This window comes from Hemicordylus capensis, chromosome 6 (genome assembly GCF_027244095.1).
Source record: "Hemicordylus capensis ecotype Gifberg chromosome 6, rHemCap1.1.pri, whole genome shotgun sequence".
NCBI classification, from domain to species: Eukaryota; Metazoa; Chordata; class Lepidosauria; order Squamata; family Cordylidae; genus Hemicordylus; species Hemicordylus capensis.
In genome coordinates, this window is record NC_069662.1 from 162,208,867 (window position 1) to 162,233,821 (window position 24,955).

Below are 24,955 nucleotides of genomic sequence, written 5' to 3' on the forward strand. Positions count from 1 at the left end.
TACAGGTCCCCTCAAATGCAGGATACACTTAGGAAGTGTATCACATTTTAGACAGGTGTATATCAATTTGGGATCTGGTACATGTGCCCTTTGTGATGTGAAGGTGGCGAAAACGTTGCTCACTCCATGGCAAAAAGGACTGCACCTCAGGGGTTCTCAACCTTGGATCCCCAAATGTGATTGGACTACAACTCCCATTATCCCCAGCCACAATGGCACAGGTTGGGAACCCTTGGGGTGCCCACACCTATACTCAGCAGATAATAGGCTGGAGATCTGTGCTCAAAGGTGCACATGTTTGTTTGTTTTTAAAAAGGAGAATGGGATGATTGCATCAGAAGCAAGACCTTTCTTCATTCTGTTAATGAAGTTGTTCATTTAGTCACTGAAAGGGCAGATCCACTGACTTAGAAGTTATGCACCTGAGCAAAGTTCCCAAATGAGATGATTTAGCCTGAGTATGCCCCCAAGGTACCCAGGCGACATTTTATTCAGTCATTGCATAAGTGTGCATGTGCTACATCATATGATCAACATGTAACATGGACTGTCACCAGAAAGAACTCTGAGACATCGAAGCGCCTTATGTCATTCCTCCACATTCCAGTCCAGACCGAATCATAATTGGCAGTGCACTAAACATTCTCCAGTTGCCTAGAGGTAGGACTACCTTCCACCAATTCCCCACACATCACCCAGTAAACTCTGGCTCAGTTGCCTAATTTTCCAGAGAAATCATTTGTTACTAATAAAGCACCTAAGATTTCTAGGGGCTGTATAAGCATTAAGAACATAGGCCCAGTGCCTATACTTTGTATAAGACTGAGTCAGTAGCGAGGCTCTATGGTTGCTATGCAATAAATCAGGGGTTCCTAACCTTTTTAAAAACACGTGTACCCCTTCAGTCACAAACCTTCAGCTCAGGTACCAGAGAGAGAGAGAGAGAGAGGGAGAGAGGGAGAGAACACACACATTTAGATACTACAGTACACTTATAAGACAGGCCCCTTCAGGCTTCAGTCACTGGCTTATATCCAGACTAAGTTACTCATGAGTACCCCCATTGAAATAAACTGTTTGAAGTTACTCCCATGTGAAATAAATTTGTCCCATTGATTTCAATAAAACTGCTTATAAGCTGTGCAGCTGTAGTGTGGGGAGGCAGGAGTGCTCTGAGTACCCGCTGGTTGCCTTTCACTAGGGATAGGAACCTTAGAATGTAATGCAACCATTCTGTGACATCAGAGAAGCTCAGCCAATGACATGTGATAACCAGAGGTCTGGGGCGTAGCAAGGTTGGAGTGGGCCCAGAGACAAGATTTTAAAATGCCCGCCCTCACTGAAGCTCAGCTCATGAAATAAAGAAATCTTAAATGAGGCTGAATAATGGTAACAAAAAGCAGAGCTATCTATCTATCTATCTATCTATCTATCTATCTATCTATCTATCTATCTATCTATCTATGTGCCACAATAGAACATCATCCTAAATTATTTTTTAAAAGGTTTTGTAAATTGTGGACGATGCAAGTCATTTAATGGTACTAGAGAAAGACATGCTGTTCTGGTAGCTCCAGGTCTTAACACTCACATCAATTTTGGAGGATGAATACAACTGAAGGAAGCCCGGGCGGGTGTGCAGCTGGGGGAGTCAGTCATGTGACTTGCCTCTGCCCCCCCCCAGGCAGTGGGCCCCCAGACAACTGTCTCCCCTTGCCCTATTATATTTACGCCCCTGCCAGAGGTTTCCAACCAAGACCCACTTTCCAGCTCAAAATTAGATCTACTTTCCTGCCCCAAATTAGAAATCCGTCATCACACACAGGCAAAAGAGGACGGAGTGTAGGGGAAGGTGTTTAAAACAAATAATGAGCTCTCTTCCCGTGCCATGTGACACGCAAGGCAATTAAGTTTTCATCACTGGGGAACTTTGTTCCTCCTCCTCTCCCATCCAGCGATTGGAGGAGCACGAGTGCAGTGCAGTTTCTCTTCCAGAATCTCTACTGCATCCACCAGTTCCTGCTGCTGGGGCAAGAGAACCGTGATTGCCAAACGTCACACAGCCGTACCTTTGAAGCCGAGCCTCCTCCTTCCTCTTCCTCCCTCTTGCCTTGCCGGTTCTCTGACAGCCTTTGACTCCACTGTTTGGCAACAAAGACTGTGTGGAATTCTGGGGTGGCCATGCAGCCGGCAGAGAATGCCTGATGCCCGTCCCTGTTTTGCTGCCTTTCCCGAAGGGCCATGCAGTGTCTCAGAAGGCAGCCCAAGCTCAGCAAATCCCAGGAAGACCTGTTGCTGGAAGAGAGCCGGAGAGTAGCCGCTCTGAATGGGAAGCGACTGGGTAAGGGCTGATGCCAGCCACTTTCCTCCATGGGTCTGTTCTGATGGGCAACTCTTTCCTTGGGCAGTGACAGATCTTTTGATCCCCCCACCCCCCCCCACTCACCTTCAAGCAAACCAAACGGTCTCTTGAGGTCTCTGGTATTTCCTCCCTCCTCCCCCCCCCACTGCTACTGAGTACCTGTGCCAGTTTAGCTGGCTTTTGGCAGAAGTGGTAGATGTTTGGGGCAAAATGATCAGCGCTTAAATGGCTTTCCCCCTTTGGAGTTGTCTTTTTTTTTTTTAAGTTACAAAGGCCAGGACATGTAAGAGGGCATTTGAAAGAAACACTGTGATTTGTTTCCTGCAGTCTATAGGATTCTATTTATTGCAATTTCTTGACTATTGTTGGAATCACCAGGAAACCAAACGTAATGCTGTTAAGTACTAGATTGCGAAAAGACTCTTGTTTCCTTGAGTTCACTGGGTGCAGGGTGCTCTTGTGAGAGATTGTTGCTTCCCAGAATTGTAAAGTGTGCCGTCAAGTCGATTTCGACTCCTGGTGCTCACAGAGCCCTGTGGTTTTCTTTGGTAGAATACAGTAGGAGTTTATCATTGCCTCTTCCTGTCCAGTATGAGATGATGCCTTTCAGCATCTTCCTATATTGCTACTGCCCAATATAGCTGTTTCCTATAGTCTGGGAAACATACCAGCGGGGATTCGAACCGGCAACCTCTGGCTTGCTAAAGTAAAGTGTGCTGTCGAGTTGGTGTCAATTCCTGGCACCCACAGAGCCCTGTGGTTTTCTTTAGTAGAATACAGGAGGGGTTTACCATTGCTTCACCCACACAATATGAGATGATGCCTTTCAGCATCTTCCTATATCACTGCTGCCTGATATAGTACCAGTGGCGATTCGAAGCGGTAACCTTCTGCTTGTTAGTCAAGCATTTCCCCACTGTGCCACTTAAGGTGTAATCCTACCTATATCTAGACTTTTGATGACCTACTCGGTGGTGGTACAGATGGTGACGAACAAGAGAGTCTGCCTTGTATTTCTTTTTAGATTGTGAGCCCTTTGAGGGACAGGGAACCACCACCTTCAGTGACAACCTCCTCCTCCAACCCCTCCTCCTGCTCCTCTGTAAACTGCTTTGATACTGTTTCCCATTGAAAAGTGATATAGAAATAATAGTAGTATAAGATTTCTCAGCCTCCATTGAATCTGCTCATTGTCGTCTGGTGGAGCTTTTCTGAGCAGTGAGAAATCTCCTGCATCTCAAGATAATTGGTTAGGAATTGTGGTAGCCCACTGTCGCCTGTTTGCTCAGCGTTTGGTAGATAAAATATTTTTGCATCCGCTGCAACTGCAGGTTAAATATAGTCCAGGGGCAGGATGTTGATGTGGCTCCTCTTATCACAGCTGGTTGTGTTTTTGTGCAGAGACTGACGAGATGGTTAGAGAAATCTGGCCTGCCACACCCCCACGTGCCCTCAGCCCTCCCTCTTGGTAGCTTCTAAACCCGAGTAGCCACCTGCTTTCATAAAATAGTCTGGGCTCCTTGTTTAAGCGTGGGAGAGGTCCCTGCCACTTTGAAGGACGCAATGGTGAGGCCCAGACTGAAAACTGCTGCTTGTCTCTATGGACACCATAGATTTAATTGCAAATTTAAAACTTCACATGAGATAAGACCTGAGTTAGAAAGAGCACGAACTCCTCACTTTGCTAGTAGTTTTTGCTTGAGAATGGACACACTGATGCCTGGTCACATCCTGGATTTCTCCATGATTTTTATGGGCTGTTTCTGGGAAATGCTAACAGGATTTTCTTGCCCCAGACCACTATATGTAGATTGCATCCCTACCCACCCCCGCCCCAGTTCATTGGCAACTTGCAGTGGGCTGCTGCCCCTCCACAGCACTTTCCACCCCCCAGCCCAGATTTCCTGCTGCCCATCCCCTCCTCCTTCCTGGCACAACATCCTCTTCTTTCACTCCAGCCTCCTGGGCTCTTTCCAGATTAATCCTTACCACAATGTCACTACAGATCCGCAAAGTGTGCCTCCGTACTTCCTGTGTTGTGACACCGCAGTCCCTGCACTGACAGCAAGGTGCGGTTCACATTTCCTATGCCTTCTTTCGGATTTTATTGCCATGTTACAGTCCTATAACGCCGCATGTGCTGTGCAAATAAATAGCTGTATTTGCCCACCGTGGAGTTTTCACAAGACCGCTCCCCCTGCTGGTGGCTTTGTGCAACAGCCTTTATTTACGGTTTCAATGCGCTCTGCCCAATGCCGAAGCACTTCACCACTGCTGAGCGGGTAATCTAGAAAGCACCCAGATCTGCTGGAACAGAAGTACGTTCAGACCAGTAGAATGTCTTCATGGAGATGCTCTAGGCCAGCACTCTACTGGCCTCCTTGAAGTGGTGATGGCGAGTAAGTGGGGTGGGTGTGGGTGGGCAGGCAGGTTGGGTTGTACCTCCTTGGCCAGGCTCGCTGCTGCCTCTGAGTCTGGTACAGGCTGTACTGTTCTTGCCCTCTGTCCAGGGCCCTGGGCTGATCTCACTTCCATGCCAGGGGACATTGAGAAATGAATCACATTTATATTCTGAATGTGAACTAGGAAATGGCCCATCCAGACAAACACAGTTGATGCTTCTCACTGGTCGTTCTGTCACTATAGGAAGGCTGCTCCTAAAGAAGTCTTCTGCGGATGTTACTGATTGTTCCAGGTTTTGAGCAGTTGCAAACATTTTCATTTTCAGGCAAGGCTCTTGAGTGTGCGGTAGCCGCTCAGCTTGAGACATTCCCAGCCAGAGTGGATTATCTAGATCAGTGATTCTCAAACTTGGGTCCTCAGGTGTTATTGGACTTCAACTCCCATAATCCCCAACCAAAGGCCGCTGAGGCTGGGGATTATGGGAGTTGAAGTCCAATAACACCTGAGGACCCAAGTTTGAGAATCACTGATCTAGATCCATTGCAGTCTGGCGTTGGGCCCGCTTTTGAGACTGAAACTGTCCCTGTTTGATTCTGTTGGACCTCTTGGCAACTTTGGGTACTGTTGACTATGGTGTCCTTCTGGATCCTCTGGTGAGATGGGAGTGGCAGACATCACACTGCATTGTTTCCTCTGCCAACCAGTGTGTTGATTCCAGAAAGTGAGTCTGGAGGATTCTTCCCTCAATACCGTGGCATTGATGTATTTATGGTATGCCACAGGGATCCTTCAGCATCTTCCTGAAACTGCTGGGAAAGGTCATCTGGAGGATGGCTGTGCTGTTGACAACCGTGGGGCTCCTCTCTTTTTCTTCTAATCCAGGAGCTCTTCCAAATGGCAATTGAACGCAGCTTCACTACACTCAGCCTGTGGGGGGTAGTTCATATGAGGGAACCATTTATAGCAGCATCAGGACAGCAGCAGAAAGTGCCGTTCATACCGCCAATGGCATTATTCAGCTTTCCCCCCCTGACTGTTGTTGGACTACAGTTCCCATCATTCCCAGCCGCAGTACATGGTGGCTGGGGATGATGGGAGTTGTAGTTCAACAACAACTGGAGAGCCAAGATTGCCTACCCCTGATTTAAACCATGGTGATCTCTACAATCTTGGAGGAGTGAGAGGGAAGCAGTGTTTCCAGTGCCCCTTGTAGAGGAGAGCTGGTCTTGTGGTAGCAAGCATGACTTGTCCCCTTAGCTAAGTAGGGTCTGCCCTTGTTGCATATGAATGGGAGACTTGATGTGTGAGCACTGGAAGATCTTCCCCTCAGGAGATGGAGCCACTCTGGAAGAGTGTCTAGGTTTCAAGTTCCCTCCCTGGCAGCATCTCCAAGACAGGGCTGAGAGAGATTCCTGCCTGCAACCTTGAAGAAGCTGCTGCCAGTCTGTGTAGACAATCCTGAACTAGATGGACTGATGGTCTGACTCAGTATATGGCAGCTTCCTGTGTTGCTGTGTGTTCCTATGTGGTTTTGAGTTCAACACTGGTTGAAACATTGAATCTAGAGCAGGAACAACAATCCTTTGGTGGAAAAGAGAGAAAGAGGAGGAAGGGTTCTTTGATGCAGGGTTTCATCAAAGGCTAAAGGAGGGCACAATTACAAAAAGAAAGTCAATACAAATTTAAAAAATGATAAAAGGGACTGAAATATTGTAATATTGATAAACTGCCTTCTGGTTTTTTACAAGTGGGCTTTACTCTTTAGCACACAGAGTAAGGTTTGGAGACCATGGCTGACATACAGAGCAAGGATCCGTCAGTGCAGCCTAACAGAACTTTCCAGCTAACTGCTCCTGGAGGTTTTTCACGCATGGCTCTATGCCTCGGGGTATCTGAAGAGCGGAATCTGCTTCCCATCAGATTCAAGGCATTTTAATTTGAGGGATTAGATGGACCATTTGCATAGCCATCTGCACCTCCATCAACACCTTCGGAGAAAGCAGAAGCCCGGATTTTTTTTCAAAAGTTGCTGGAAATAGAGGATTTTTTTACTCTGACATAACTCCACAGCCTAGCCCTGTCTGTCCTGGTCCCTGATAGCCCTCAGGGAGGTTCGGTTAAATCCAGCCAATATGTGGACTGGCACACTCCAGTCAGGGGTGTATTGGGGGGGGGGAAGCCCTGTCTGTAAAACCTCCAGTGCAGTGAGGAAGTGGCAGTTTTTGATGCCCTCCCCTTCCCCAGAAAGCCCTCTGTGCAATTTAAAAATATGTCCCTGAGGGCAGTGCAGCCCTTGTGGACATATTTTTGGGTCACCTCCTTGCTCTGTACGCCACTCAGTGACCGGTAAGCTGGGTCTTACTCCATCAAACAAAAGACTGGAAGGTCCAGACAGAACAATGATTGCTTGTTCTAAATTAGAGAGAGTAGGAAAACAAATATAACAAGGGAATTTCCATTGGGACTAGAACCTGCTGAAGGCAGCAAGATGAGGAATGCTTTAAAACCTTATATTTGTCTGTGAAGCTGCTTGTGTGGTATAGCAAAATGCTAGGAAATTATATACATTGTTTTGAGCTAGGTAAAGGCTAAATATTTTGGGGACAGATAAGGGCCAGAGAGTATGGGGTGGTTCAGAAATGAGAAGCTAATAGGGCTGCGTCCATGTGCGTCCTGCTGCCGCATGGGGATTTCTTAGCGGTGCAGTGCTGCACCAGGAAATGCAGTGGAGCAGGGAGAAGCAAGTAAGGACCAGCTGTACTTGTGCTTAAAGGTACTGCTTCTTGCCCCACTGAAACAATTCATGCACATTTATTTTTATTTTATTTATTTATTTAGTGCATTTTTATACCGCCCTAATCCAAGGTCTCAGGGCGGTTCACAACAAATTCACATCCCTAGAAGAGATGTTGACATGAAGAAGTGACCAGTTGTATAATAGACATATGGACTGGGTTGGGGACCAGGACCTTGGCCAGTTGGGGTAAGTCACCCCAAAGTCAACTCATGGGTGTCCAGCACTGTTCCCTGTAACAGAGGTTTGCAGATGTTAACTACAACTCCCAGCATCCCTAGCTGCAATGGCCTTTAGCTGGGGATTCTGGGAGTTGTAGTCAACAACATCTGTGAATCCCTGTTGCAGGGAACACTGGTCCCAAGGGCAGTTTATATACTATAAAAGGAGGACTCCTAGGTATCCTGGAGAGACTCTCTATTCCACGTGCCAATCATCTACACTGCATGTAGAAAGAATTTCATCAATCCAGACTTGTATCTGGTGTCTGGCCAACACGGTGGTCAGGGTGCGAATTCTGGGTGCGAACGTGTGTATGCTCGACTGTTGCACCCTTTGGACCGGACCTCCGGTCCAAAGTCTGATCCTCCACCATGGAGGGTGGGGGGCAAAATATCCCACTGGGGACCTGAGTAGTACCTTTAGGTCCAGGCTCCAAAATTACCTAAGTGCATCTCTGATACCGGAGGCATTGAAATATTATAATGTGGTGAATCCAGGATAGGAGAAGTTGGGGTGTTAGGTTGCATTGCCTAGTTTTGGGTCTTTGTGACAAGGCTTTCATAAGCTGCCTTGGTTTGGGTTCCTGTTAAGCACATACAATTGTCTTTATTCGGCTCATGAGTTGTGGTTTGGCATGTCTTACTCTCCAGTAAAAGACCCCGTATGACCGGAGCCAATGGCTGACATGGTGCACAGTCCTAATGGGGATGGGTGGTTATTGCGGTGCGGCTGCAGTGAACGTGGAAGCCGCGGCATCACAGGGGAGGCTGCTGGTTTTGCTCCCGGCATTTTTGCAGTTCCTCCCACTGTGGTGAATGGGAGAAACTGCAGCAACACTGTAGCACAACCACCTTCCTCCCCAGCAGTGTTGCTGCTTCTGTGTCCACAGAAGCACCTCTGCAATACTCTCCCATCCCTGTTAGGCCTCCCTCCCTTCATGTCAACCTCCCTCCCCCACCCCCTCTATATATGTATAACTTTTTAGCTTTATTTTATCTATTCCCAAGTACTTGACAGAGGTGTTTAACCGGCAGAAATACGTATGAGTGCACTGCAGAAGTGGTAAGGTGGTGCAGACAGTTCCCCAATCCCTGACTCTAACCGTAACAGCGCAAAGTGCGAAGAGGAAGAAAAGTGCACCCCGGTGCAGAAGTGAAAGGGCACGGAGGGGGCGTACCTCCGGAAACCACCCTTCCCATATGTCACCAGCTATGCAGGTGATCACTCCTCTGCAAGTGGTGCTATGGTCCGTCTACACCTTTTCCTCCTTACACAAAATTCTCATCCTGCATGATCAAGTTAGGGGAAATGTAACTATGAAAAGATACTGGTGATTCACAGTGTGGGGGGCAGATCATGCAGGCAGGTGCAGGATGTGTAAAACCTCATCTGGATCACCTGCAAGATCAGTGCACATGTTGGAGGAAGCCACCCTTTGGAGCAGGGGTGTAGCAAGGGTGGTGGGGCTGGAACATGAAGGGAAAAGGAATTGCCTAGCCCACAGTTTCTTAACCTTGGGCCCCCAGAGATGTTGTTGGACTACAACTCCCAGAATCCTCAAGCAAAAGCCATTGCAGCTAAGGATTCTGGGAGTTGTAGTCCAACAACATCTGAGGCTCCATGGTTAAGAAACCCTGGCCTAGCCCATGAAGAAAGCACTTTGCTGGCTGGAAAGGGCACACAATCGTGCCTAGCACCAGCCATGCCCTCTGCATGGGCAAGCTGACATGGGAAGAAGGAACGTGAATGTGGGATAATGTGCCTGGACTCTGCGGTGGGGGGGGGGAGCAAAGTGGGGAAGGGATAATGGAGTGCGGGGCTGAGGGGGTGCCTTGGCAGCCCCTGGACCCAAGCGGCCCAGGGACATTTCCCCCCATGCCCCATAATGTCTACACGCCATTTAGGATGGTCCACTGTGTTGCCAGATCCATTTATTCATTTATCTATCATGTTTTTATACTGCCTGATACATACACCTCTAGGCAGCATACAAAATTTAAATGAGACTTTATAAAAAGGGTAAAGCCAGTTAAAATTCTACAACACACAATAAAAACAATCTCATAACATAAAATCAGTTTATTAAAATTAAAATTAAGTATGTGACAATTCTCACACATGTGTGCCAATCAAGCACCTCTGTTTGGGAAGCCAAACCTGATGACTTTTTGGCACCAGGTGAGACCTCTGAGTTCTCCCGGGCCTCCCAGCTGTGTAAGCTGGTTTTATCTTGATGGTTGTTTTTTTTAAAAAAATTAAATTTATTTTTACATTTATATCCCACTCTTCCTCCAAGGAGCCCAGAGCGATGTACATAGTTAAGTTTCTCCTCACAACAACCCTGTGAAGTAGGTTAGGCTGAGAGAGAGGTGACTGGCCCAGAGTCACCCAGCAAGTATCATGGCTGAATGGGGATTTGAACTCGGGTCTCCCCAGTCCTAGTCCAGCACTCTAACCACTACACCACGCTGCCTCCAATTTGAATGATGCTACTAGTTACCATTACTGGGCTTGAGTCTGCATTGAAAGGACCCCAGCTTGGGAACCCACCCCTGGTGAAGGAGAAGGAGACAAAAGGCAGAGTGATGATAGGAGAAGCCAGTGGAGAGCAGAGGAAGTGAGATGGGTGTCAGGTGGGGGGAACGAGAAATAGATGCATAGCCAGTCTTACGGTAAAGTGTGCCATCAAGTCAATTCCGACTCCTGGCGCCCACAGAGCCCTGTGGTTGTCTTTGGTAGAATACAGGAGGGGTTGACCATTGCCTCCTCCTGCGCAGTATGAGCACCTTCCTATTTCGCTGCTGCCCAATATAGTACCAGCGGGGATTCGAACCATCAATCTTCTGCTTGTTAGTCAAGCATTTCTCTGCTGCGCCACATGCACAGAAAAGGCGCATTATACAGTCCTCTTGCATTAGAGCTTCAGAAATGTAGCTTTGGCATTGCGTGTTTGAATACAGGTGGCCTTCATGATTCGTGGGGGTTCCATTCTCACCTATAGGCATGGATATGGAAACCACAAATAATTAAACCTTTATGGGAACTGGGGGATTCTGAACAGAAAAGACCCTTAAAATGCCTAAAAGGTGGAAAGTGGGGAGAAATAAAAGTAGAAATGTACAGTACCTTGCTCTCCAAGGCTGCCGGGCTCCAGAAATACCCGCCACCACCCCCAATGCCCAAATCAGCCAAAATTTCTGCAAAAAAAGTGTTGTTTTAAAAAGAAAGAGTGTCAAAATGGCTCTATGCTCTAAAATGGCAGCTGGAAGGGACACTGGAAGTCATTTTCGGCCACTCTGCTGCTGTAAATAGGTGAATTTTAGACTGTTTTTGTGGAAATACCGCAGAAAAAGAAACCTTGGAAAAAGAAACCGGGTCTCTACAGCCCGTTTGCAGATTTGCGAAACCATGGTTGCCAGAACCATGGATGCCGAGGGCCACCAGTACACTCCAGCATTTCTCCCATTTAAAACTCCCTGCGCATAGAAAAGGACTGATCAAGGAAAGGCTAAGCTAGGTCCTTTCTTCTGGACATGCCACCTTGTCCCAAATGGATCACGCATCCCAGAACTAATTTCAAACTGACACTCACATTCTAGCTGGTGTTTGGAGTGCTTGGAGCACTTTTATGGGAAGGATGTGGGTGGAGCAAGAGAGGGAACAGAAGCGGGGTCAGCCTGTATGTAAAACTGAACAGAAACTGAAGGCCTGGTTCACGCGTTTCCTTTTGAGCTGGAAGAGTCAGCATCCAGTGGCTGTGCCGCTTTGTCTGGAGAACTATTGTGTGGGCAAAACACGAAGGTTACAGCAGAGCAAGAGGCTTTAAAAAGGCACCATGCAGGCCTGTCATCTTTTGAACTGGCCCCGGTAGCTTCCCCTCAAATTGCAGTGTGAGCTCCTGTAATTAGCAGAAATCCAAAAGCCGCCATTCTAGTGATACCTGTATTAGGACAGCATCTTAAGCATCGTCTTGTTTGGGTTGGTGGAGAGGAATGAAGGTTTGAAAGTAAATCTGAACTATGAGCTCAGTGGCAGAGCATCTGCATTACATGCAGAAAGTCCCAGGTAGGTTCAGTACTTCGGCAGCATCTCCAGGAGCTTTTTCAGATAGTGACTTCACCACGACTTTACATTGGGAGGGTGGGCGTGTTCCCATTTTGGCCAGATTTATCCCGAAGTCCGTGTAATATTTCAGAGAGTACTTAACACACAATTCGGAGTTTCCCCTATGTATCGGAACCTAGCCCAATTTATGTCCAGGGTTTAAAAATCCTCTTTTTGGAGTATGCCCGCTAGGCCCCAAATGCGCAGTAAAGCCTCACGGTAAACCCATGGTAAAGCTGTCTGATCAGCCTCCAGGAGGTTTTTCACACATGGCTCTATGCCTTGGGGTATCTGAAGAGTGAATCTGCTTCGCATTGGGTTCGAGGCATTTTAATTCGAGGGATTAGATGGACCATTCGCATCGCCATCAGCACCTCCTTCACGTAGCCATCAGCACCTCCATCAGCACTTTCGGAGAAAGCAGAACCCCCAGAGTAGTTTTCAAAAGCTGCTAGAAATAGGTGGATTTTTTATTTTATTTTATTTTATTTTACGGTCTAAGCCAGAATTCGCAGCCTCCCTTTGGAGAAAAACAAAGCCGTGTCTGTCCTGGTCCCTGATAGCCCACAGGGAGGTCGGGTTAAATCCAGTGATTATGTGGACTGGCACACTCCGATCAGGAGTGGATTCGGGGAGAAAGCCCTGTCGGTAAAATCTCCAGGTAGGGTTGGGAAAAGTCTCCTGCCTGAAATCTTAGAGAAGCCTCTGGCTGCCAGTCAGTGAAGAAGATACTGAATGACATGGACCAATGGTCTAACTTGGTATAATCAATATCAAACAAATCAGATCCAAAATATACAATTCAACAAATCTTTATGACCAGGCTCAAACTACCATACTTTGGAGACATTATGTGAAGACCCAGCTCCCTTGAGAAATCCATAATGCTGGGAAACGTTGAAGGAAAGAGAAGAAGAGGACAACCAGCAGCAAGGTGGATGGACTCGATTACGACAGCAATGAATGCACCACTGAGAAACCTTAAAGGCCAAGCTGAAGACAGATCATCCTGGAGAGACTCAATCTATGTGGTCGCTAAGAGTCAACACCGACTTGACGGCATTTAATCAATCAATCAAAGAGACAAAATACAATTTAAACGACTGTGAGCGAACTAAATCCACAAATGTATCCTGTCATGAGCATAAAGTATATACATCCCCAGCAACAATACAGTCTTCTTCTCGGGTCCATTACTTCAGTCCACAGCGATGACCCGGTGACCTTCGTTTCGATATGACGTCTTTTTCAAGTGGACGGACATTGGATTGATCGTTCTATTGTTCTTGTAGAGGAACTTGTTACAGATTCTAGAAGAACAGGCGGCTTCCTGGGTTTCTATTGCAGCTTTAATCCTGTCCCCAGCAGCAGTGCAAGACACATTAGCTCCGAGCTATTGATATTACATCACAAGTGGCTTCCCACCCTTATGACTGCATTACCATTACAGCCCTTCACGTGCCAATGTAAGTATGCCCCTCCATGTGGCATGCTTACACTGAGAAAGCCTGGGTTAAATTATATTAGGATGGCCTCATCACCCAGGCGGATTAGTACTGCAGAAGGCAGCTAGTCCGGGTCTGAATCCCTGTCAGGTGCATTCCCAGGAATCATCCCTTTGTGAGTCACAATGATGCAAAGACCAGGAGCATTTTCTTGACAGTGTTAAGCTCCCTCCACGAACAGTGAGGGAACTGAGTCATGGCTGCCTATGGCACTGAATTCTGCTGAATCCGATTCGAAATAGCGTCAATTTCTTGCACTCAGTTTTCTGGAATGGATTTAGTACTGTCAGTAATGGAGGTGCCGTGAGGAATAATCACAGAAGCCTGGGGAAGAAGAGAAAACGAGGCTTATAGTCTAAATAGTACCCTGTATACAGAACAAGTGAATGAAGCGATACTGACTAGACCAGCCAATGTGAACCAGTTTTTGAGAGACACGGGATGCTTCTTCAAGTGCTCGGTGTTCCGATGATGATTTTTTAGAGCAATGGTTTTATGATCTGGCATGAGAATATAGTGAAGAAACATTTCATAGCTGGAATAATCTTTTTTGTGGATGTAGGATTCTGGTTTTTGTAACAGTGTTCTGAACAAACATTTTAAAAAGGCTGATGTCAAACACCAGGGCTGACATTCATCAGATAAAACCAAGTGTTCTTTAAAACAAAATAAGGTTTAAACTGGTTCCTCCAAGGCTGCACTAAGGGGGAGACCCCAGGAGGGGTGGCTAGCTGCAGCTGCTCAGGGCCTGTTGGATCTGGGGAGGGGGGCAGGTTTGTCCGGGCTGGGGGTCTCAGCTGGGGCACACTCACCTTCCTCCTCCTCTGGGTCTCCACTGGGTGGGTCCTGACAGTGACCCTTGAGACTTGAGCCATTCTTCAGCAGCTGTGCTGGTGGCCGCGATCTTCCTTTACCCATAATGCATTGTCCCCTCCATTCTGTCCACTGACACAATAGTAGGGGTGGAGGCATTGCATTATGGGTAAAAGAATATGGAGACCGCCAATGTGGCTGCCCTCCTGACACAGAGGGGCCTGCAAAAGTGCATGCCTGAGGGCCCCCACAAACCTGGTTTTGGAGTTTTAGGTTTAGATTCTCTTTTGGGTACACTCAAGGTGTTTTTAGCCTGCTCTTAAATTGTAAGTAGCACTGTAACATTGCTCAGCATGTCAGCCTGTATTCCTTCCAATGCCTTTGTTATCACAGCTAAATGTTGGTGGTATCAGAGATTATACGTATTCAATAGTCCCATTCACACATTATGTTCAACATCGTAGGAGTGTACAGCATGCACAGGTACAGATCTGTACAGCCATTCACATGTTATGTTGAACCCAGGTCCAGAAGTACACTTCCTATCTGTACCATGCATTTGAAGGGCCTGTATCCAGGCTCACTTTTAAGATGAACGCAGGTACAGTTATTCACACAAACAAACACATGTACGAGTATACAGGTATCTGTACACTCATACAGCATAATGTCTGAATCGGGCGAATAGGCTGAAAGCAGTACTGTATGCACTAATTACCTTCTCAATGCATCCTAGGCTTGCAAGACGACGATGACCTCAGGTTCCTCCTGAGGGGGAGCCATCTGCTGAAAGTCAAGTCCAATTCTTGGCGAAGAGAGAGGTTCTACAAGCTCCAGGAAGACTGCAAGACCATATGGCAGGAATCCAAGAAAATGCTGAGGTCGCCTGAGGCACAGCTCTGTAAGTCTCTGGCCATTTTTCATGCCGCTTGACCAGCCTACAATAGGGGTGACAAAAGATTCCAAGCACAATGGTTGGAAGCAAGCAGGAACAGCATCCAGGGGGAAAAACACGATGGAGGTCCAGAAAAAACACATTTCCTCCACATTGATCACTGAGGCTGGGGTTCCGTGATGGGAATGCTGTGAAAGTATGCCATCCGCTTTCAGCATTGCCTAAGCCTAATGACAAAAGAGGGTCAGCCTGATAATGCTTCCTGTCGGGCTTTGGCAAGTGTCAGGCTCCAGGTAGCCGAGTTCTGGGAGCCTGGGGCTATTGGCTCTCTGCCCAGCTTATCTAGAAGCATGTGATTGGTCCAAAAGAGTTAGAGGGTGAGTTCCAACGCAGTGGTTGGAGGGCCAGAAGCAGGTGTGTTGTCCAAACCGTGCCAAACAAGGGGTCAAGGTGCAAGACAGAGGACAAGCTCTTAGACAGACCCAGGAGACGAGGACCCCTGCTAACTGAGCAAAGAGGCCCCTGTTAAATGGTGGCTCTCTTTACTAAGCAGGGGGAGAGCAACCGGCCCTAACCAACCCCAGCACAGCACCCCTCCAGTGGTTGTTACTGGGCGCTTTCCAGGTTCACCGCTCAGCAGAAGCAAAATGCTTCCATTCAGGCAAATCGCTTTCGAAACATAAACAGCAGGCGGAGCAGTCTGACAAAAATGAACAACCCCTGCAAAACAGCAACTTTTAAACGCGGGATACACGACGTCCTAGCTCTATTTTGAAGCAATTAAATTCGAAACAAGGCATGGGAAATATGAATGGCACCCTACTGTCAGCGTAGGAACTGTGGTGTCCAGGGGCACACCAGGGTAACTTGGGCGCCCGGACCACCCAGCCGTGAGCCCCCCCCCACATGAGGCCCCCTGAAACTTCCTTTGGGGGTCCACCCCACAAAAGTTCCTTTTTAAAAAAACTGTTACCGCAGCCTGTGACATCACGGGCTTGCGACAATCTCTAAACTGCGCAGGTGCGCCTTGCAGTTGCTTCAAGACGCTGACCCAAACGGATGGGCTCAGCGTCCTTCCTGTTCACACCCCACCACTGCTGGGGCAGGGGGATAAAGACGGCTCCGTTCCCCCCTGCAGCTACCCCTCACCCGTGGTAAGAGTTTTTAAACAAAAAAAGAACGAAGCTTTGGTGGGCCGTGCGCAGGGTGGCTCAACGGCCGGAGGCCCCCGGCCCCAGCCATTTGGAGGCTCCCCCGGACCTTGGAGGGCTGGACTGGGTCCCCAAGGTCCGGGGGTTAGTGCACCTCTGGTGGTGTCAAAACACAGAAAGTGTGGAAGCAGACTTCTGGGATATGACGTGACCCCATTGCAGGGTGTTCTCTGGAAAGCGCTACCTTATGATCCTTGCAAATTGTGAGCCCTTTGGGGATAGGGAGCCATTTGTGTATCCCCCTTCCCCAGAAGGACTGGCTTGAGTGAAGGGTGGTGGTAGTAGGGTGGCCAGCTGGGGAGAACATGCTTGGCCTGGCTTGCTCTTGTGCCTTTATCCGCAGCTTGGAATGCAGAAGTCAGCTGGGGAAGCATTGTGTGGCAGGCAGCTAAATCTTAGCCCTTTCTTGCGATTGCCTCAGGCGGCGGATTATTGGGGTGCCAGCAGGGTGGCAAGATGCCCCAGCCCTGCCATGAGGGCAGCTCTTTGGGAACGCCCTGACCCTGGCAAGCTTTTCAAGGGCTGACTCTCCCAAGGGCGGAGCCACCACTGAGCGAACGGGTTCACAAGAGCCTGGGCTGCTGCCCCTCCGGCACCACGCCTCAGCCACGCCCCCTGCATCTGATGATCAAGAGGTGGGGCTTGCTTACAAACAGGGCCACGTGGCCCCCATTTGCAAGCAAAATCCACTTCCCACTCACAACTGATGCGGTGTTTGCAGAGACAACAACCCCTTGGGGAGAGATCCGGGGCGTGGTTAAGGAGTGAGTCGGCCCAGGAGGTGGGGCTTCCTACTGCACTCCCACGGGCGCTGTACCTGGTGCAGTGTCCACAGTTTGCATAACGTGTAAACAGAGCTATCAGCACCTTTAAGTGCCGCAGAGCAGACTGCAAACGGCAGGTCCATGCAAAAGCCACTTGAAGAGCTGGGAAGCCTGGGTGTTAGAAATGCTCCAAACGAGTTGCAAAATCTGTTTCATGCACATCCCTAGTGTAAAGTGCCTATTCAGACTGAGATCTTCATGGTTTATGAGCACAGCGCATGTATACATATATATTTGCAGCATTTGGCCTCAGCTACCTTTCCAGGTTACTCCCAGCTCTCGCCCTCTTTAGTGTCCAGCCTTGAATGAAAAGCAAAGTCCACGGGCTGATAATATCTTATTGCAAAACAAATATGGGTGTGACTTTGAGGAAAAGTACCTACTGAGGGAAACAAAAAGCTGGCAGTGACATTAAAAACTTACTGCAGCCCTACCTCAACTGGATTTCCAAGTATATTGTGGAACTGTATGTGTCAACAATTGTTTCTATTTGATTTAATTTCAAAACCACAGCCAATGTTAGGTAGATTGTAGGCAACCTAGGTTTCCTGAGATGTGCATTTCTCGCAGTTTTATCCAGCAGCATAATGTAAATGTGCATTTCTTGAAGTCTAAACATCTTGTGCTTTATGATAAACATATAATAATTTTTCAGGGCATTTTTCTTTTAGTGGTTTGTTTGTTTGTTTGTTTGTTTGTTTGATTTCTATACTACCCTTCCAATGATGGCTCAGGGCGGTTTACATAGAGAAATAACAAATAAATAAGATGGATTCCTGTCCCCAAAGAGCTCACAATCTAAAAAGAAACATAAGATAGACACCAGCAATAGCCACTGGAGGGATGCTGTGCTGGGGGTGGATAGGGCCAGTTAATCTCCCCCTGCTCAATAAAGAGAAACACCACATTAAAAGGTGCCTCTTTGCCAAGTTAGCAGGGGTTGAGATGATAAGGAGAATTACTCAAAGTAGTCCCAGTGGCTGACATACCAAGGGTACATTGCACCAATGCAAGTTGCACAGCGGTGCAAATGCAAAATTTGTGGAAATGAGGTTGCATCAGAGTAAGCCCTTTGGAAACAATGGGTCTACTCGCATGTAACATCATTTGCACAGCTTTTGCATTTGCACAATTTATGCAGTTACACAACTTTTGTGCACACAACATTAATGCTTTGGCATACTGTTGTGCGGTATGTCAGTCACAGAAGTTAGGAGAAGTTAGGCATTGCCTAACTCCATATTTACAGGGACCTCTACTTTAAAAAGTTCTAAAATTCCAAGAAAAATAATAATTACCTTACAAGCCAGTGAAGAAGCTGTGGTCATTGGCTGGAAGAGAATAACTTTCTCAGCAGCAAGAAAGGAAAATAATACTGATTAAGAGAGAGCACAGAGATAGTTTACAGAAGAATATGGCAAACAGTGCCCACAGAAGAAAGAACAATATTCATTCAACCTTATCTAAAATAAGGTCGAACATTTCAACCTTAAAACAGATTGAAAAACAGAGGAAAACAGAAGTTAAACAGGAGAGTCAGCTTGAGAGTTAGCACCTGAAAGTGTAGGAAACAGAGAAAGAATCATAAGAATTTTATTTTATTTATTTATTTTCCAAATTTTTATACCGCCCCAATCTTCTGTCTCTGGGCAGTTTGCAACAACATAAAACAGATTAAAAATAAAAACCTTAAAACCATTTGAAACCACAGTCCAGTTAAAAAGCTTGGGTGAAAAGGTAAGTCTTTAGAAACTTATAAAAGTTGGCACACACATGGCCACCGCACATAGGCTGCTGGGAGCAGCACCGTAGCCACACGCGGCCTTTTGGAAAGTGAGCACTGTGCCAAGAAAAGCAAGGCAGCAGAGGAGAAGGTATGGTCCTGATTATCTAGTTTTTAAAGGAACCAATCCCCACCCTGCTGAACTGGTTCAGATGTGGGCACCCGAGCCGGTTCGGCACTTCCCCAAGGAGGCACCGAACCGGTTCGGGCACATCCCTATTTATAAGTAACTGAACAAGAAGCAACTTTAACTGGGAAACAAGACTTTGATATTTATTACTTATTCAACATAGGCTAAGAAAACAATAAACAGGCTAACAGTGAATGCTTTGTAAAGGTAAAGTGTGCTGTCGAGTCAGCCGACCACAGAGCCCTGTGGTTGTCTTGGGTAGAATACAGGCAACAACAACAAAATTCTAGAGAAGTCTCTTCAGGGCCAGCGATCCTTTGCGCTTTTTGCATACGCAGCGTTTTCCCCCTGTGTCTAAGGCAGAAATCACTTATGGGCTCTAAGTAGCCTTGTGTTCAGCATCTTTGGTGGTACCCACCACAGAGGCCACAAAGCCTGGTGCTACGTTTGTCAGAGCATAGCCTCAGGTGCCACGTTTTCTCTCAGGGCTACACCTCTTCTTAGGGTGGCAAATTAGACAAAGGGTCGAATGGGGATGTTTGGCTCAGATTAACAGGCATTGGCCCACTAAACCCCCTCCAACTCTATAATGCTACTTGGAATATATAACTGTTGGGCACCCTTTGTAGCCTGTGTTCGCAGCGGCTTAGGCTCCAGCCTCAGAGCTCGGGCCCTTGAGCTCGCCTCCTCACAGACCCCTGTTTGCACCACAGGCCGCCTATTACGATGCTCTTGCCCCTTTAGGCTCTTGGATCCTGGAGCTCCCACTCTCTGGGCAGCTCTCACCAGACTGGCTCCTCATAATCAGCCAGCCACTCTTTAGATACAGTTGGGATCTCGCTGATAGTCTTGCGAGTTTTCCCAGTCTCACCGGATCCCTCATGAGATCTCCAGGCCTCATGAGATCTCGGTGTGGGATCTTGCGAGCCTGCTCCCGCGTCTCACAAGATTTCACCATTCGAGACCAATGTTTTGTCAGGCTCAGGCAGGGACCAGGAGGAGCCAGCTTGGCTTGGCTGGTGGTCTGTCATGGCATCCGGGGGTAACGGAGTAGCCTCTGGATGCCAAGGAAGGGGTCCACCATTGCTGCCCACCGCCCCTAGTGGGCAGGCCATGCTAGAAAACATCACTGATAAGATTAGATTAATGAAGGCTGAGAAGATTATCACAGTTCTACCGTATTTGCTTAGATTATATTTATCATATTAATAATACTAGATTTGATTCCCGATTCTCTTGTGATATATGGAAAATATGATTGTTGAATGTATTACTATGTGATATTATGTGACATTGTTACTATGTGATATTGTTGTTTTTTTTAAAAAACCCAAAACATTTCAGCCCCTCCTGGGTCTCCTTCAGTGGCACACAACAATATCGCTCATTCCTTGTAAACAATCCAAATTTTGGCAAAGGTTCCCTCTTATGACAAAATCATATAGAAACGTAGCAGTCTACCACTTCTTGCTTGTCCCAATACACAAACTGAGCATTAGATGGTATTCCAATAGCAGCGTGCTCCTGCACGTTCCTTGGGCATCTTCCAAGATGGTGCTTGAGCTTGAGTAGGTTCCATTTTCTTTAAAAGGAGCCCCACACTGGGAACAGTAATCTCTGCATGGTGCCAGCGGGGTTATGAGGAGCACAGATTACAGGAGAACCCCATTGTCTGCATGGGTTCCGTTCTCCACTATGACCACGGATACGGACCCGCGGATAACGGACCATTAAGTCAATGGGAATGGGGCAGGGGAGGTATTAGGTTTCTGGAGGTTGCAAAAAACAAACAAAAAACTGGTGAAAGGGGGTGAAAATAATGGAAATAAAGTACCCTACCATGCTTTGTGGGTCTGCAGCTGTCCTGCAATGCTTCTCAGAAGTCCAAAACTTGCCATTTTCCCGTGAGTTTTCACAGATTTTTAAAAAACAACACAAAATGGCTCCTTTCCTTACAAGGGCGGCCGGAAACAACCTTGGAGGTCACTTCTGGCCACTCGAAACCACGGATATGCAGAATTAACCCGCATTTGACCTCCCCCGCAACGTATGCCAAGGTTGGGTGCCAGTTACCCACGAATGGCAAGGTTTGCCTGTATATCAGTTTTCTCATCAGAAACGGCCAGTCTGCCCTGGACAGGCTTGGGCTGCGACTGCAGCGCTCTTCATGGCAAGGCCCAGGAGGAGCCGGTGGCAGCCCCCATCAACCCTAAATGTGACTCACTAACCGCTTGTTTATTAGGCCTGAGCAAAGCTTAAACCGGATGCTCCACACAGCCCCTCCAGCACCATGCAGAGACGACCGTTCCCAGTGCAGGGCTCCATTCATTATCTATGTAGACATACATATACACACACACACACACACACGCCTAATATGTAGCTCTCTAGACCTTAACCCTAACCTTAACCGACTTAAAATAATCTTCTATTTCTAGCGGCTTTTGAAAAAAACCTCGATGTTTCTGCTAAGCTCCGATGCTTGTCTTTGATGTGCGTAGGGGAGCAGCTATGTGAATGCTCCACCTAATTGTTCCACCTAATCCCCTGGGTTAAACTGTCTCGGATCTGCTGCGAATTAGATTAGCTCCTTGGACATCCCACAGCATAAAGCCCTGTCTGTAAAACCTCCAGGAAGCTTTTCACATGGGCCTTTTGAAGCCCTTTAATTTGTATCTCCTCTGGAATGGAGGGGGTGTGTTCACACATATTGACCCCGAAGTCCCTGCGAGATATCGGGGAGCAGTTCACACACAATTTGGGTTTTTTTTCACTGAGCGTCAGAGTATAGCCTGATTGATATCTGGGGTTAAAAAAAGAATCCACTATTTGCAGTTGTTCTGGGGACAACTTTGAGTTCATAGGAAACCTCCCCCCCCCTAAAAAAAAACTCTCAGTAAAACCTGGTGTGTGTAAAAGTCCCGGGTGACTATTAAAAGCAACTGGAGTTGTAAATGACTTGATATTGTGAAAAATATTGGGGGGGGGCGCGCTACTGGGGGAAAAGAGCCTCCAGGAACAGCTTCAGCTGGAGTCAGAAACCCTGCAGTGAGGCGACGCTAAATTGTCAGTCCTCAGGAATACCTCCTGGGGTGCCTCTGTGGAGACTGCTTATCTTCACTGGCAGCCTGTCACCATTGTGGCAAGACGTTTCCCTCTGTGTGGGAACATAAAATTAAAAAGCTCTTTTCCAGCTTGCCTCTTGATCCCCCCCCCACCCGCCCCGCCATGGAAAAGACAGAGAGACATTAATCTGGGTGCTAGATAAGAAGTTGGAGATCAGACTACTAGGACGCCATCTAAGTGACAGCGCTAACAGATGTCTGGGTGAAAAGCAAGTGCTGCTCATACTGGGGAAGTCAATGTTATTGCCTCTTAAAACAAAACCAGCAGGCATTTCGGTCTTTTGAGTGCCTCTTTCTCTCGGCACCACCATTCATGAGGGATGCAACACCGTCTAGCAGTTAATAAGAAGCTCTTTGCAAACTGGGACAGCGGAGCTGGAAAAGTATTTACAGTTTCCTCGGCACCAAAAACAAATTTCTTTCAGGAAACAGGTTTCACAGGGCTGTCCATTAATCTATCCAACACAGAAGCCTAAAGCGGCAGCCGTCTGGTTGCTATGCGGGAACTGCACTGTTCAAATGTCCCTTCCTTTCAGAGTCTAGTCTCCTTGTGCCTCTCATTTATTTATTTATTTATTTATTTGGTTAGTTAGTTAGTATATTTGTGCATCGCTCCAAACTTGCATCTCTGGGTGGTTTACAACAAGCATAAAACAAATTATGCTCTTTGCCCCTGCTAACTTGGCAAAGAGGCACCTTTTAACGTGGTGATCTATATATTGAATCCTCCTGGGTGTGCCTTTAGAACGTGCGTCCCAGCGCCCAGCTGATTGGCTGGGCGCCGACACAAGACGGTCACATCGCTCAATCTCTTGCGCTCCTGGTCTGCTTGTGTAAGCCTTGCACTTGCACAACAAGGTGGATTATTATTCGCCGGCAGCATGTATTGAGGAAGAGGTTTCACACAACAGGGAGGCCCACCACAGATTCCGCAAGCACACACCCTGTTGCAACAGCACAACACTGGCCTGGAATGCAAGGTCCCAACTAGCTAGTCCCGGATCCCTGTGCTAGTGTGACATGTTCACACTAGCGCCACATGGGTCTGGGTGTCAGCTTTGCAACTATTGTGGTATGGATGGAATGTTGCAATTTCACATGTGACTGCAAGTGGAAAAGCAGGGACTGGTTGGTGTTGCAAGGAGAGACAGGATGCTGGCGTAGACAAGCCTTGGCGTGATCGTATTTTCTTGGGGATAAGGTCTGAAAGTGCCCAGAATCGGCGGTGTGTTTCATTAGTGATTTGTAGCCCTTCAAATGGAACAGCACACAAATCGACCGACTCGGCGGAAAGGCACAGATTCATTGTGGCTGCTTGTGGAGAAGCCATCCTTTGTGGGTCTTTTCATCACACTTCACACATGTTAGGACTCAGACCCATTGTAGGTCTGTGGTTTAGATAGCGTCTTATCTGCTTTCTGCAGCATGCTATACAATACAAACCATGCTGAGATTGTGTGTGTGTGGCTTGCTGGATTCTGTTCAATTTGCACAAAGATAACTTTGTGCAAATGTGGTGGCAAGCCATGAAGTCAGCTACGTGTCCCTCATTTGTATTTCTTTGTGGTAAAGAACAGTCTGCAGCCTATTGGAAGTGTGTTAGGGTGTGCTCATATTGGCTGACATACTGCACAAGAGTATGTCAGCGCAGTAATTCAATTAATTAATTAATTAATCAATCAATTTTTACATTTAGATCTCACTCTTTCTCCCAGGAGCTCAGAGAGGTGCACATGATTATTTTTATCCTCACAACAACCCTGGGAGGTAGGTTAGGCTGAGAGATACGTGACTGGTCCAGAGTCACCCTGAGGCAGAAACTCAGGTTTGTGCTGGTCAAGAAATGGTTAATAGGGTATATAAGCTGCCTTGTTGTTAATTGCAAGTTGTTAAGGTCATAAATTAACTGGTCTGGATGGGATGCCAGCGAGAGGCCTCTCTCTCTGATATCTCCAGCTAGCCAAGCGTGTAAACTAACATTTTCAAGGGCACGTCTGGAGGAAGAGTAGATAGTTTGCTTATCTATATGTAGAAGGAGAAAGGCTTAATTGTAATAGAGGAATGTTGCCAATTGTAATATGAGCATGATTATAATAATTGTAATATGACGGATAAATGATGCTAACTGATGAAGATTGTATCCACTGAATGTAATTAAGATGAGTATAAGAACTGAAACTGGAATGTAATCTTTATCTCAGGTTGGGAGCGATTCCACTGAGATCAAATTGCCAGGCAATAAATCTGTTTTCTCTCAATTCGCTGGTGTCAGTTCTCGCACTCTGAACCCGGGCTAGGGAATTCTTCTACAACCCAGTGAGTTTCATGGCTGAATGGGGATTTGAACTTGGGTCTTCCTCGTCCCAGTCCAACACTCGCAAGTAATGCAAATGCAAACATTGCACAAATGTGGCACAAGAGTAAGCCTACTGAAAATGATGGACATACTCTTGTAAAACATCATTCGTGCAATGTTTGCACAGTTTGTGTACACATGTAACTGAGCTGACATACTCTTGCACAGTTTAGAACTTGGTGTCATATGAAGCTGCCTTATACTGAGTCAGACCATTGATCCATCTAGCTCAATATTGTCTACACTGACTGGCAGCAACTCTCCAAGGTTTCAGGCAGGAGTCTCTCCCAGCCCTACCTGGAAATGCCAGGGATTGAACTTGGGACCCTCAGCATTCAAAGCAGATGCTTTACCACTGAGCTATGGCCCCATCCCCTAAGGGGAATATCTTACAGCAGACAGTGCTCACATGTAGTTACCCATCAAAA

General features: G+C 47.2%; 1 protein-coding gene and 1 long non-coding RNA gene across 2 annotated transcripts in view; one reads left to right on the forward strand and one right to left on the reverse strand.

Moving 5' to 3' along the window:
• Positions 1-1,944: 1,944 nt before the first annotated feature.
• Positions 1,945-24,955, forward strand: part of PLCD1 (phospholipase C delta 1) — a 53,023-nt gene continuing 30,012 nt past the window's right edge. Inside the window, exons 1-2 of the mRNA XM_053263116.1 lie at positions 1,945-2,341; positions 14,940-15,104. Coding sequence (XP_053119091.1) covers positions 2,242-2,341; positions 14,940-15,104 — 265 coding nt within the window. The 5' untranslated portion in view covers positions 1,945-2,241. The remainder of the gene's footprint in view (positions 2,342-14,939; positions 15,105-24,955) is intronic.
• On the reverse strand, positions 12,934-14,334 carry LOC128330366 (uncharacterized). Its single transcript, XR_008310058.1, has 2 exons — positions 14,203-14,334; positions 12,934-13,714 (listed from the first exon to the last, which is right to left on the reverse strand). It is a non-coding gene; the product is annotated as an uncharacterized LOC128330366 (long non-coding RNA).